The sequence below is a fragment of the Neodiprion lecontei genome, chromosome 5 (genome assembly GCF_021901455.1).
Source record: "Neodiprion lecontei isolate iyNeoLeco1 chromosome 5, iyNeoLeco1.1, whole genome shotgun sequence".
Classification (NCBI taxonomy): domain Eukaryota; kingdom Metazoa; phylum Arthropoda; class Insecta; order Hymenoptera; family Diprionidae; genus Neodiprion; species Neodiprion lecontei.
The window spans coordinates 32,027,164-32,042,723 of NC_060264.1; the positions used below are offsets into that span (position 1 = coordinate 32,027,164).

General features: G+C 41.0%; 2 protein-coding genes across 2 annotated transcripts; both read left to right on the forward strand.

Moving 5' to 3' along the window:
* The first annotated feature begins 959 nt into the window (after positions 1–959).
* LOC107224425 lies at positions 960–9,007 on the forward strand. Its single transcript, XM_015664464.2, has 2 exons — positions 960–1,432; positions 6,741–9,007. The coding sequence occupies exons 1-2, from the start codon at positions 1,093–1,095 to the stop codon at positions 7,094–7,096; spliced, it is 696 nt and encodes a 231-aa protein (XP_015519950.1). The 5' UTR covers positions 960–1,092; the 3' UTR covers positions 7,097–9,007.
* Positions 9,008–13,276: 4,269 nt separating this feature from the next.
* Positions 13,277–15,278, forward strand: LOC124294674. The gene is made up of 3 exons (XM_046741062.1): positions 13,277–13,618; positions 13,722–14,055; positions 14,217–15,278. Exons 1-3 carry the CDS (start codon positions 13,601–13,603, stop codon positions 14,354–14,356), a joined length of 492 nt encoding a protein of 163 aa, XP_046597018.1. The 5' UTR covers positions 13,277–13,600; the 3' UTR covers positions 14,357–15,278.
* The last annotated feature ends 282 nt before the right edge of the window (positions 15,279–15,560 follow it).

Below are 15,560 nucleotides of genomic sequence, written 5' to 3' on the forward strand. Positions count from 1 at the left end.
AAATCGGGCCACATTCATAGCACGCCTTACGTCGCTGCTGTTTGCTTCAATGCTGAGACTCGGTTGAAGTCCATTTTAGGGGCATCAAGTCAGAAGCTTGTTTATGTATGACTTATACTTATACTATAACTTAGACTACTTATACTACGCAAAGTTTCAACGTTGATCAAGGTACCTCGTTAAGATTGTGAATAGTTGGGAACCTATCGGAGATATTCACCGATAAGGAATCAGGAGAGACGGGCTACTCCTCAAAAGTTTCAAATACAGTATTTGAAAGCCTGTCATATACCAGCCTTGAGCAATACCTATCTCCGGATTTTATCTGCACTCTATGATCCACAGTGAACGATTGTAAGATGGCCTGCGTCACACTGCCGGACCGTTCATAGTAATACATTATACAGTTAGGCAGGTGTCCAGCGTCCAGCAAGTTGCACAAGCATTTCTAGGTATGTATCTATGTATGTAAACTTTAATTGCCACCCGGACTTCCTTTCTCACTTCCATCTTTTGCATGTTCCTCAGTTCCGGGCAAATTGCTCCTTCGACTCTTGTGCCTGATAAATACCTTAAACATAAGCAAATTCACGCGATGATGAATAGCGACAAGAGCTTATCACATAACGGCTATTATACAACACAATAAGAACATATGTACACTGGTGATTTCAACGGATAACTGATGACTCGATTACCCTGTTGTAATTGCCAGTTTACTATTCCACTTGGATGTTAATGTTCCCGTTTTTTGTTTTGTGTACACCGATTCGTCCGGACTCCGTATCGGAAGTTCCTGCATGCAATGTGTGTCTTACTGTGAGTCGGTGATGATCCTCCTCGATCCGCGGCACCGTCGCGGCGATGCCGCAGTAGAAAGCGCGAGGTGGGTAGGTAGGCAGTATTCTGCTCCTCATGGAGGGGGATCACCACCTCCTCGATATATGGACAACCTGACGACACGTCTGCTGCACTACATCCTCGGCTCTCTTGAGTGAAGAAAAAAGCTTGGTGCGTGTTTTCGAACGCGGTGGATACAGTATTATCGCGTTCTTATATATAACGATTCCTGTTACCTACAAACAAGCCACGATGTCGGCTGTCAGGACTGTGAGCCTGGTCCTCTTCTTCGCCGGGGCAGCTCTCGCCGCGGCGACTTCAAACTCCAAGAACTCAACTCTTGCGTGCTTCTTTGAGGAAAACGTGATCGAATGTGCCGCTCAAAGGATAGACGCGCAACTCGACGAGGTGCAGAGCAAAGATCCGGTCAAACCTGGCCAGCCAAGGGAACCACCGATCAGTCAGGTCATCGCCGACACGAGGAGTGTTCTCGTTCAAGGTATCGAGGCCGTTGATGCGGTCCTAACATCCGACGCAGACACGGAAGATACGACGGTTCAGGATGAGGATGCCGAGGACTCTCGAGATATCGGTAAACCATTCACCTATAATGACACGTTGACGCACTGATGCACAATGAACTGTATTCTTAGTTTCATGCCTTATGCGATCTTGAGTTAATTAGTAATTTATTAACCACCTCCTCTGATGCATCATGCAAATTTCTTCTATGTACCAACCATTCTGTGATTGGACTCTCTTGCTCCAGATAACCAGAAATTTTTGAGCTTCGTTTCAAGCGAACGAATGTAGAACAAATTTTTGCAATGCATTACAGTAATACTAAAGGTACAATAGTTGAGGACCCTTAAAATTTGCAGAATATCTGAAAATTGTAGCATCTTCTATCGATGAAATATCGATTAACGCCCAACAATTAATATACAAAACATACGATATTCAAGAACATGGAAAATTGATGAAAAATGTTTTCCCGAGTGTGTTCTTGCAGTAATTCAAACCTGCTCTTATTAATGGGATACTAAGGAACAATTTAAAGTGATGTTGTAATTGTTTGAATCTTGAACGTGATCAATGTTTTCTAACTGCCGATTATTATATGTATCTCGGTTGTTTCGGTTCAAAGAGTTCTTATAATCAGATAAAAAAGAATAATACGAGGAGTCTAGACGTTGAAAGAACAGACCGCAGGTAATTTTTCTGCTCTCGGGCAACATTGAACGGAAACGACTTGATAGGCAGTAGTTTTCAGCAATTGATAGTCTCAAATCACGTGGTGAAAAGTACGTATTTGCCGATCGAGATTGGTAATATATCATTAGCAGAATTAAAATACACCACATGGGCCGTGCTCGGGTCCCGGTCTGATATTTATTTCTATCAATCGACGTTCACCTCACCATTTGCAAGTACATGGACTTGAACCGATACTAATACCTATGATCATTCTAACATTGCAATTCGAACAAAGACTTTGTAGTTGTAACCGTAAAGAAATCACATGCGCGAATATTGTACGGCACACTTTGTTATCGAAGCCAGTTTATACCACTCATCGAACTAGTTTATCGCATCCAGTTCACTCAGGACTCACCCACTCTTTGGTCTTCACTTTCAACCCGCGAAGGACTTTCGGCGATAGTACATAATCAAATTCGCTTTATACGATCTTGCCTGCAACAACTGCAGTTACGATCGACGTCGTTCGAATTCCAGGACCTGAAACGTTGGACCATAGATTCAGAAAATGGCATGGTGTAAGAAGACAAGGTGTTCTGTAATCGGATATGCGCAGTAGCAAAGTCACGTGATCCCCATACGACGTCAGGACAAAAATTCCGTTTCTGTCGTAAAAAGTACAACGTAAGCTCTGAGTGAATGAATGTCTGTTTTATAGTTTTCAAAAATAGTATTCAAAGTGACATCATGTGGGGGCACATTTTCATTGGCTTTTCATTGGCATTTCACACCTTATTTCCGTACGTCGTGAAAAATGGTAAAAAGGCGTATTGGAACCGCTTTACTCTCACCGGACGCCAGTGTGTACTTACCACGTTGTATAAAGAGCATGACTCTGTCCGTAGTGAACTTGAAATGATCTGGAAATTTTGAAACCTATGAGAGAAACGGGATAGGGCACAGAGGGCATGGCCAAAGTCGACCGAGAGAAACAGCGACGCGACTAATACAACAAACCCGCCGCCACGTGAGCGACGAAGGAGCAGAAAATAAGCAAGTGGGTTACCGGGTCACCGGTTGTCTGGTGGAAGCTCAACGCACTCCTTATATATATATTATTTTATCTCGTGTGAATGATCTCACCCGGTATGATATTCCTCGACTCTTGCCGGTCCCCGGTTTTTTTGGGACTCCCCGTTGCCTAAGCTTTCGATTCTTTGACCAACGTCCAATGACTGCATATGGGCAAAAGAATTTCGGAAAAGCACCCTGAGCAGAGTAAGGAAGATGGAAGAAAGTTTTATCTGTTGGGAGTAATTTCCATGAAACGAATAGTCTTCCCAGGTCGCTCACGGGTAATCATGCAAATTACTGGGAATTCTAATCACGCGATTAGATAGACAATCATAAAATTAGCAGCCGAAAACACGCGTGCGAACGTCTCTAGAGAAGATTATATTATTTATGGAGTCGGAGAAAGGTTCGTGTCTGTTGGTACGTAAATCGTGTTGGTTGGTATTGAGTTTTTGCTTATGCGTCGCGTCATCACTCTCACGCGTCTCAGTCAATGATCATCAGTTGCAGACAAGATCGATGACCTCTTCTCCGTACGTGTTCATCGTAGTTTAAATTCCGTCGGTGAAATTTATTTTCTATTGTCAGTAAATAAATACCATTTCCGACAGTTTAATTCGAGTTATTAAAAATTCTGGGATATTTTACGATAGTGACAATTAAGATCAGACTTTTGTCTATAATTAGAACAACTTATTCAGTCAGTTCTTGGGTCATATTTGATTACGTTGTGAAGCCTAATAAGAGTTTAATAAACTTGACGTAAATGAATTCTTATACACGAATAGCTGCTAGGTATGAACACCAATTTCACTATGAGTTATACGGTATATTTAGAATTTCCAACGAATGAGAATAATCGAGGTTAAGTACACGTCGTGCGGTTACTTGAAAAAGCATCCAAGAATATATTTGGTCGAATAAAATTAAAAATGAGACGTTCGCGTAACAAACATGGATAAATGCGCTCAAACAGAAAGGTTCATAATATGAATTATAAATGCTGAGTAGGTAGCCGGAATATGAATGAGATGTAATGTCGACTTTGCCATACCGTGAAGCCCGGGGTGAAGTGGGAAGGAGGGCGTATCATTGGGCTCAAGTCCCATAAAGATAAAATTTCAAATTTGATCTCTCACGGTTAGTTTGCAGTTCAACTGTTCGTGACAGTTGCTGTACAGTAGTCTAGTGGCTACGTATAGATCGTAGATCTAGACATGACGTATTATTTTGGCGTGACACACGGCTCTCGAATAATTTTATTATAAGTGCTCTGACTTGGGAGTTGTACGATTTATTTTTTTCTCTTCATCAAAGAACAAAACAATAATCTATGTATATATTTATATACATAGAAAGCTGACACGATTTTGATTCCATCGAATCGAAAATTAATTCACACGTCATAAGTAGGCATCGTTCAACCAACGGTTGTAAGGAGAAAAAAATGTTTAAAAATAAAGAAATAGAAAAGTATGAAATGAAAACCAAAAGATCTGGGTGTCGTTCGATTAATATGTACATTTATGCATAATGTTACAAACGCGTGTGATTAAATGTATTGAGTTTCTATTCCTTTTTTTTCTTCTTCTTTCATCTTCTACACCCTCAGGCTATTACATCCGCGAGTCGAACTGATACTTTCTTCAAGTTCCTCGGCGGGAACGGTTTGGCATCGCTCATAGCAGATTGCAGAATATAAGGCGACAGATGGGATCGCTTACCCCGTGTTAGAATTAATCTCAAGCACGCTTGCCATATGGAGATTCGTTCGAATGGTCAGGGGACTGGAATTCGGTTTATGTGTCAAACCGATCGTAAAAATTCACCGACGAACAAAAAGCACTGTCGAGTATACCTTATATATGCCGGCCTGCCACCTTGTCCACCGCGTTGGCAAAGAGACGACTGTATGTACAGAATATTTGTGTGCAAGCACGCCTGCACGCGTAGCAATTAACGGTAAAACCGTGTCTACACGCTGCAGGTATATCTTGTATGTACAGTGTACATCTGCAGTTTCCGGCATCGTTCTAATCATAAATTTATATCAAAACTACCCACCGAAACGACTGAGGCACCAGGAATCCTGTGGGTAGCGATCGGCCTTATTTAAGGATGAATTGGAAGGACCGTTTAAACAGCAAGTTGAGAAAACAGAGACACGATAATAAAGACTGACGAAATATCATTTCTACTCTACCGTCGATATGCATCTAAGCAGATTCCCGTAGCACGAGCTGAAATAGCGATTTGAGAAAAGGTTTTACCAATGAAATGCGAAAAATTATTAAACTCTGGCAATTTTTATTCTAATTTAACCTTATTCGGTTTGTTTTGTTTACCAATCATAAAGAAACTCAGATATCGCGTTAGAAAAATGTTACGAACAGTTATTTGATTCTAGAGTGTATAAAAATAAATTTGTGTAAGTACGACGCAACAGATGTCCGTTAACGTCTACATTTGGGCGTTATAATATAAGATTTCTTTACTGTTTTTCAAACATTTTCTAAACGTCTGGTGAACGAGTAAAATGAATCGTAAACCCTAAGAATCGAATCTAAAACACCGGATTTTAATCATTTCGAACCGTCTAATTATAAAACGTCTTTTCAACCGGTTGATACATTACAACTTATGTTATTTCAATTTGGTCAGATTCATTTTTATTACACAGGAGAAATTTTGTTGCATTAGTGCCAACTATCGTTGGAGCGGTAGCAGTGCTGAAGAATTTTAAAAACGCTTCTCTTCTCTCTCCAAATTTTTTTGTCAGACAATCGGGCCGAGTCATTCTTAAACCGGCAGTCAATTGCAGTGGTAACGATTGTTCGAATTCGTGAATTCGGGTATCTGGGACATAACCGTCACATGCCTGTACGTACCGAATTGTAATTCAATTGGCGTAACCACATGAACCGCGATATACCGAATTAATAATCATACTCCGCGTCGCGTTGCCGACCCGGTTGGCTCGATAAACCGGATACCCACCTCACTTGAACGCGCTGCCGGGTGTTGACTTTGGATTTTTTTCATCCGAAGTCGTGTAACGTATCCGTTTATCAGGCGTCATGCGTTGCTGATCGAATGAAAGTTCTCCAATGGCTGACATGTTTTCCCCTCAGACTTATTCTAGATGCTTATAATAAATTCTTTGGTCGAAAAGAATGGTGAAAACCGTTATCTAAAAACGGTGTAACAAAAAAAAAAGAATAGCTTCATGGCCATTGCAGAGAAATTGCCGTGTAGGTAGATAGTCATTTTTTTCCTGCAAGAGAAAGGGAATGGATCCTGTTTCATTTTCAATTCCATAAATAATTCCACACTTCATCCGCCATTTTGAATTTCACATTATCGATCTCGTATTTAAACGAGTCAATACCGAGAGTTCATCTGAGCATACTTACACATGCTTATCAAACTCTGTTCAGGTAACAAAACTCGATGTTTCGATACCAAGATTTGTTCCTTTCTTCAATCTGTAACTGAAATCGATTGACGACTATAAGTAACTTGAATGTTTGTTGTTGTTTTTTTTTTTTTTTTTTCTTTGTACAAGATACATGAAATTTGCAGTAGAAGGATGAATACACGGTCGAAATTTTTTGTCCATATCGTAGGTGAAGCGAGGAAGAAGAAGTTTGGCAAGAAGAAGAAGAAGGCACTGCAGAAGATATTGATGGTCGCGATGGTCCTGAAGGCCAAGCTGAGTCTCCTCATCCAACTATTCTCCGCACATCTGCAGGTGAAATTCTTTGCCATCTCTCTGCTCAGCTTGTTGCTGAACCTCGCACGCTTCTGGCTCGACCTCAAGAATAAAGGACAACCCCAGAAGGTGATTTACTACGAACATGCTCAGCACCAGCACCATTACGAACATGAAGACGACCATTCCGGATACTGGGGAAGGTCCGCCGACGACGCTCACGAGCTCGCTTACGGTGCTCATCACGACGAACAAGTACCAGAGTATTAGGAAACACTTTACGCGATTAAGGGTTGTAATTAAGTCGTTATTGTTAGTATCGGTTCACCGAGAATGCTCGAACCTGGCCATGCGAATCCCAAGTAGGGCGTTTATATTACGATTGATTCTGCTCGTCGTTCTCGGTTCGATATGCATCAACGAGTGGCTAACTTTCCAAAATTGAGTTTCACTCGTTTTCGATATTGCTGTTTTCTCTCTTTGAATTAATAGTATTTATTTCATTATCATCATTCTCATCACGTTGCCACGACTTCCGGTTTCATTTCCCTTCTTTTCGTACTATATAGAAACTGGATTCAAACTACTCTCACAAAATATCATAAACTTGTTTATTGTACAGGTACCTACTTGAATATATCAACAGCCGCGATCGAAAGTGAACTTTTTATCACTTTTACATCCTAACGGTATTCTTTTTCATTATAAATTAAAAATATCCATTCCACAGGGTTTGGCAATTGCTTTCTCAAGTTATACTCTGCGGAATCCTCAGTCAACTGTGTCGCCATCAATGCTCTCGTACGGTTGTACCTGGAATTAGGTAATAAACTTCAATTTGAGGATAATTTAATTTGGGTAAAATTCGCGGGTACAACGTAGGCTTACAATTTCACTAAGAATTTTCTGGTGCAGAATCGGTAATGTATAGTTTTTATAGTAATATAACGAAAAATTTATATCTCGAGCGCTCGTGCCTTGAGTGCCTTTTCCTTCTGATATTGGAGTTATTTATTTATTTATCTATTTATTCTTCACCCTTAGGAAGGAAAGGCACGCACATTATGTGTAGGTGTCGAGCATTTTCAGTCGGACGAGTACGGAATCAGAACGTCGAGTAAAGCATGTACAGTAATGTTCATTAATGCCTTCCTTTTTCGGCTAACTTGTTTGCGGTCCGAAACAAAATGCCATTTCGCTTCTAAACGATTTATGTGACAATGAGTGGCGATGCAACTGACGTGAAAGAATGGGATATATTGTCACATAATCCGTATAGAATCGAATTTGCATTTTGTCTCGGACCGCAATCAAGTTAGCCGGAAAGAGAATGCATTAATGAACATTACTGTACAGTAGAAGGTAAATAACGGGCTTCAAACTTGGCGTTACAAAATAATCAAAATGTTTTCCCCTTTACTGTTCACTGATATTTTAGAAACAAAGAAAAGTAGAAGACGAAGTTGATTTTTACGTTAGTTTAAAGAATCGAGACCAACGAACGGAAGGAAAACAACCAAATCAAAAGTGTTGAAACATTCCGTGAGAGGGTTGAAAAGAGAACAAAAAGTAAATGCTACGATGAAATTTCGCACGCATTCCTGTTACCACTTCCTCTGTGTTTTGCCTTGTTAGTGCAAGGAAGTCGTTTCCTCTTCTACGTGCTAAAATGTAAATGCTTTAGAATAATGTTGTATGCATCGCCATAAGCATTATTTTCATTCTCACACCATCATAGATATTTAAATGTCATTTGTACCTTGTTTTTTCTCGCATTTCTTCAGCTCTCGAGTGTCGCAATCGTGACCTGTGTACATGTATACAATCGTTGAATATCTTTAACTCGTATTTATTACAAATTCAAAAAATGTGCACCACCAATTTAGTATAATTTGCACTTGTATCTGTAAATTTATAACCAAAGGCCTATCGTCTGTATGCGATCTGTACTCTAAATGCTCAATCGCGAATCAATTCGTGCGTACATTACACGAATTCATGTCGAATCGTAATATTAGCGAATTGTGAACTCAATTTCTGGAGCGTAATACCATTATAATACATAATAAGCTGTTTTTATTTATTTGTTACACAGTGCCACAGTGCCTTGTTATATTAACTCGTAATAGGATCTCTTGTACCTATCGTATTATAGATTACATAAAGAAAAAAAAAATCATATAATAAGAATACACACTTCGATCCGTTCCGTATTAACAGGTAGTCATCGTGATAGCATCGCACTGTTACGAATGACATTTCATTCAATAGGTATGTATTTATGTCCAAGTATTTCTTTATATGTTGTTACTCTTTGACTTCCTTTTTACCTGAGATGAATCGAATTCCTTAAATGACATTTCACTGTAAAGAAAGTTGTCCATGGCAGTGTGATGTCAATCAAAAGCGACCCAGTCTGCGCAACAACCGGTTCCCGCAGAGAGTTTTGCTGACAGTGACTTATATAGCGCCGAAGGAACGGTAAGAAATAAAATACTAGAAGTTTACAAAATACCTACCCATCCAGATGTTTTTTTCTATGTTTCACGTCTCTGGTTTCCATTCAACTTCGGAAGTATAAGGTAAAATGAAATTATTTAGACTAAACTTACTCTCTCTAACCTAGAATTAACAAGATTTTTATTACCTGTCTAAGTTAAATATTGTAAACTTATACATATGAGCATTACTTTTAAATGGATCATTCAATGAGGCACTGATAGTCGTTCGTTTTTTATACTGATCATCCTGATCCATTCAGCTCTTGCTATTGAAAATTGAGGAATAATTTGTCGAACAAAATTGCATCGGGTTTTCCTTTTTCGTTACACAAACACTCATTCTTTCGACTCGCAAGTCTGTGAGACGTGCGCATTAAAGGGACAATCAGCCAGTATATATATATATTATGTATAATTTGAATAACTGATCAACGGTTTCAATGTTCCAGCCTCGTGATGGTTAGTATCGCGAAACGTGCAATTAGCGGCGAAGCATGCGATGGGCCTGCTCAATGAAACCTTCCTTCCCGGTACAATATTGGGTCCGCAGTTGGCACGAACCAGTTTCACCGTCTTCTCCCTCCCCTTCACTGGTCGTGCCAAAGAAATATTTCGGCACTTCCGTTGACTCCGGAATGGCGATGCGATGGGCAAAAGGATGAACAGGGAGGGGAACGAGCGTGACTTTCAACTGTTCGACCTTGACGCTTGCGCCGTTGCATTCACCCCCGTGAAGCTGTGTGCAGAATTATATACCTGCTTCGGGAATACGTTATAATTCCAGGCACGACGACCTCGAGCCCTGACCTAACCTATTCTAGGCTATGTCTCCGTCCTCTAGGTACAGACAAAGCCTAGGAGAGGCTAAATCAGGCCGCTCTCCACTCCTCCGGAACTCCAACGAACTTCCAGTTTCGAACGCTGGTGATACTTCACCAGACTGAAGTTAGTAACGTCAAGGTAACGAGACACCAGAGAGAAAATAATGATTGTGCAATTTTCGAACGACCATCAACGAGCTGGCTTTTAAACTTCAGTATATTTTGTTTATTAGGATTTACTGGATATCAAACGATCAAAAAGGTGCGAATTGTAATGATTTTTCCTAAACATGCATCGTTGCAGTAACGTTACTAACTTCAACCTCATGACACGTCGAAGTCTCTGCATGTAGGCGACGAACGTTGACCGCCTCGGTCTCCGTGCGTCGTTGAAGTCTCTGCACAGGCGACAATCGATATGCTTGCGCGATTGAAATTCCCGCATAGGTAGTTTCCTCGTTCAAAAACGGTTAGAAGAATTTTACGTTATATTTAATACGTGTGCGTTCCTCGAGGAATTCATAGGCACCTTTGTCCATCTCGGGATTATAACTGCACGCTTCGCGTCATTGTGTAGAAAGAGTTGCGGAGAGTTGTATGAGGCGAGAAGAGAGGATTGTTTTACACTTGTATATTACATACATGCATACCCCAAGCGTACGTCCCGGGAGTCACGCGGACGCTATTTTTAGATGACACAACGACGACACGTCGAATCGTTCATAAGAATCTGCACGCGGAGATTATATTAGGTGGTCTGAGAGATCGTTTGGAAGACGAAAGCTGCTGAAAAATTCCAAGGACATTTTCGGCGCCTGAATACTTGACGTCACACTCCAAACGACGCCAATTATCGCGACCTGCAGGAGAGTCTGCGGAGTGCAGAAGAGGAGGAGGTGGAGGAGGCGAAGGAGGAGGAGAACGAGAATGAGGAGAAGGAGGAAAACGATGGCGAGGACGCCCGTTGAACAGCATGTTTGTAACGGTGTGCCGCTCTTCGAGAACCGGAATTATTTCAATGGCATCGGCTCGAATCCCACTGTCCACCGGTATAATAACGCGTACCTGATGCAAACTGATTCCGCTTGTGAGCAAAATCCGTCTCGACTTCATCGGACCGTTGGTCAATCTTATACGCTACGCTATAAAACGTAATACGCCTGTACGTGGGAAAGTCCCGTACCAATTTATGTATTCCTCTGTATTGTTAACGACAAACGATTCTGTTTGAAACGGTAGCCCGCAGCTGTGACGTCTTCGTTTATTATATCTGTAACAATATGCTCATGTCTGATGTCTATTTAAATCCCTCATTCATGCCGAGCGTAGAGCTAACTCGCTTATTGCTAGGCCATAGTCAACTACCTATATATACTTCATGTATCTATCTAGGATAAATAGTGAATAGACCGGTTATGTCTTGGCACAGATACCGAAGTTCAAAGGCAATTGCGGAATTAACAAATGCAGGTACACAAAGAGCGTATCAAACACAAATAAATAACACATTTGCTAAAGTTAGTCGCAGATTTGCAGGTCCAACCACTGGCAGCAGAGAATTAATATTGTCGTGGTAAATATATTTTCCATATAATCCTGCAGTAGTTTGAAATGATTTCGGATTTTTGAATCGGAGAAACTTTCAATGATTGCCGATTAGTGGCTTCAAATCAATGCTATTATTCGAGTAACCGATCCTATTAACTTCTTGCTTACGACTGTACAGTTGTTCAAGTCATTGGTATCGGGCTCCGTTACCTGCTGACTTCAAATAATAAGTTTATTTGTTTTAAATAGTTCTCAGTATAAACACTGACTTCAAAATTGATTTCTTACGAAGCCAAACTACCTCTGATATTTCCAATTATGCCTTCCGGCGATTGATATATAGCCGGGTATGATTAGCCGTTTCTATCACTCTGAACTAACTATATATCGATGGTTTAATAGAAGATTTCTAGTAATTCTCTAAAATTTCTTCACCTACTCTTAATGACTATGGGTTTGGTACTTAATGGAGTGAATTTTTGCTACAGTGTACAAAGCCTGTTGGTATCTAATACGAATTAAACAGATAAATACCGTTATATTAATGACTCGAAATTTATCACAATGCAAATGTGCCTACCACGTACCGGAGCGGAGTCATAATGATATCTTTCGTTGATACCTAAAAATGGTTCGCTGCACGATATCGCCTGGAACACAGTTATGGGTCAGGACAGAGCGAAACGGGAACCATCGAAGAATTAAGTTTCGTCGCGACTACCGACTACGCGCGATCGGCTTCCCAATTGAACATTAACATTCTTAACCGGCGTATAAAGCGGCTAAAAATAATTCAATACATATGTATAGTATATAATACAACTTGTTTTCGCAATGTTGAAGCCGGTTTTTATATTACTCGCAGAATGCGCGTCGTATCCTTCGCCGAAGCTCTTGCCCCCGTGTCGCGTGTGGGTTTATACTTTTTAGGTATACCGTTCGCATATTATACGTATGCACGTTAAGATTCCACACCGCATTCGCGTCAATATCATTACCACCTCTTTCTTGCTTCTTCCCATCTCCCACCACCTCTCGTTCTATTTCTTTGTCTTTCTACCTTCCTCTCCCAACCCTCTCGGATCACTTTTATTATCGTATTGTTATACATTTGCAATGAGTATTCTTTATTCGCTTATATACCTGTTCCATTGACTTTTAAATCCGTGACTGGCTAATATCAAACTAATTTATACTCTATTGCCGGCTCCGTCTATCCCATTTCTTTGACCAGCTCTTCATAGCACGGAAAATATCAGAGCAAAAAGTTGTCCAAGAAAATTTGTCCAGCCCAAAACGATTTCGCGTTTTAAAGAAAATTAGTCTACGCGACGTCTATGGACGTCTTCCAAAAATCCACTTTTCCGAAATTGTATGGAAACTGTGATTACTAGTCCTATACCAGGTCACTCTCTGCACTCGACTGCATATACTGACCGTATTAATCATTACCATCGGTACCGAACATCCACATGCGACTTTATTTCATCGCATCAATTGCCGTGACTCTCCTATTACGGAGTTGGAGCAGTTAGCGATGTCAGTCAACCGCCTGTCTCATTCATTTTGAATGTTGTAATGTTACCTTTCAGACAGTTTGCAGTGATCGTCACACGCGGAACGGCCGACGTTTGCAGAGTAGCCGGGAGCGTTGGAGCGTTTCGTTGCCGCAATCTGTTAGGCGCCACTGCTTCGATCTTAACGATAAGACGACGATTAAAATGCTTACGAAGAACTGTACAAGAGCAGCTGGCTCGGAAAAGTACCAAATATCACTGCATGAATTTACTCGTAACTTGAAACACTTCGGTTCTGTATCGGCATTCCGATCTTGGAGAATATATTTTTCACGCACTGCACCATTCCGCGCATGCAGACCGTCTGCCCGATGATAAGGTCCAGCGATGCAGTACCGCGACCAGGTGAAATCCACGAAATAAACTGATCTCCTTCGAAAACCTTGACCAGTTTTATGAGAGCGGTGTTTGAAAAAAGTAAATTAATATTTTGCCCCTCGGATTCAAGATGCTGCTGGCCAAGAACTTTCCGCCAACTTTTGGCGCCTACCGGAGTTCCACTGACCGAAGGAGGGCTGATTGCCGGAGACGGCCTCCGCTCCGGTCCTCCGAGGCAAATCGAGCATCTCGTCGCGAAGCGGTTAGCAAACGGGTGGGGATCTCTTTTCCCATTGCCGGTTCGTTATTGCTGCAGACGGAACGCAACGCAACGGTAAAACGCGCGACTGTCCTAAAGATACGAAACGCACGCGAAGGTGGAACCGCCCTCCCCTGTCGATCCGAACTGTTCTCCTCTACACCTGCAGTACCATATCACGCTCTGTCGGGGATCCCCGCAGCTGGTAGGTATACAAAATTCGCGGTCAACTATTCGACCCTTATTCCGCTATCGCGGAGCGTTTGCAACATAGCAACGCAGCTTCCCAGCGCACTCTAACCTTTCGCACCGTACGTTTTTTTTTAAATTTTTTTTCTTTTCTTTTCTACTTATAATTTCCTACAGCTTATCCCACCGGTTATCTGCAGGGAGAGGGGAAGCCGCAGGCCTTGTACGACTCTTTTAACACGCATGGCGCCAGTTTGGCGAGATACTTAGTCACCGATCGGATACCTATGATATTCCGGGCGAGAAAGCGCAGCTGAAGCGTATACGCCTTTTTTACACTTTATCTTGAGTTTTTTTTTTTTATGATAATCTTTTATTCATGTACCTTTTTTTCCCTTCCATATCCGTGTAGGATCGTCTGCCATTCCACATTATGCAAGGAATCTGCTAGATCGTCCGACCATTTTGGTGGTTATAAGTACACTATCAGCACTTTAGATTTCGAGAATTACGTGGAACAGAACCGAATGTCCTTATAAAATTACGATCCCAGGCAAGTTTTGAAGGTTGTCCAGAATAGAGTCAATCTCTTACAATGCAAAATCAAATTTCTCATTTTTTATCGATCGCTGTTTGTTTAGAAGTTGATCCTTGAAAACGTTATCAACAAGCTACCATGGCGCATAGGAAATACCAATCTAATATCTAATCTTTCAGCAAGAAAGTTTGCTTTCTTTTTGTTCGAGTGAAGAATAGTTATGCAGATGCTTCACGTGCTGACCGTAAATACTGATTCTGATATTGACCATCAACATATATGTATTACGCACACCGTCATACGCTTTGGTAAATGTATCTGTGAATAATTAACAATGTTACAGACAGTATGTATACATATGTATACCCATACTATACATTAATATGAGACTGTGTATATTTGAAAGTTAGCGGGATGCTGCTGACGACCTTGGCATTTTGTCTGCTGCACTTTTCACCGTGATCCTGCAGTAGGCTGTATCGGACTAATTTTAATGCTGCAGACAAGGAGAAATCGATCCATGGCTGCAGTTCGTTCAGCTCCGGGAATAAAAAACCCACCCTGGTAATTCTTGTGAATGAATTATTGCGGGTACCTAACATGTAGGTATATGTATTCGAAAACAGATCGTTAAGCTGTCTATAATGCCTCTTAAGAACGTATGCAATTCGGCTTGGATTATTCGGCACGGCCGTGAAATTATTCAGCTATTCTAGCGTGTAAATCGCATGGAACGCATTCAAATTTGTCGAAAAACTCGACTATATTGTCACTCTAAATATAAAATAAATTTCACTGAATATCCCGTAATTTCCCACTCTTTATTTTAGTTATTAGAAGATCCCTGACTTTTTCAGTATGTATCTTTAGCATTAGCAGTACCACCGTCTTCGAATTATAATTTCGAATGTGAAGTTACGTCGGGGGAGGGAGGAAGCAAAAACGAAAAGTCAGTCACTTTTTTCAGTACCTTATTTATTAAC

Excerpts from the sequence above, each read along its gene's own strand:
- LOC107224425 (XM_015664464.2), top strand. The coding sequence starts at position 1,093 with ATGTCGGCTGTCAGGACTGTGAGCCTGGTCCTCTTCTTCGCCGGGGCA. Across the intron at positions 1,433-6,740 it reads CGAGGACTCTCGAGATATCG|GTGAAGCGAGGAAGAAGAAG; the intron begins GTAAACCATTCA and ends TCCATATCGTAG.
- LOC124294674 (XM_046741062.1), top strand. Across the intron at positions 14,056-14,216 it reads GTCGGGGATCCCCGCAGCTG|CTTATCCCACCGGTTATCTG; the intron begins GTAGGTATACAA and ends AATTTCCTACAG.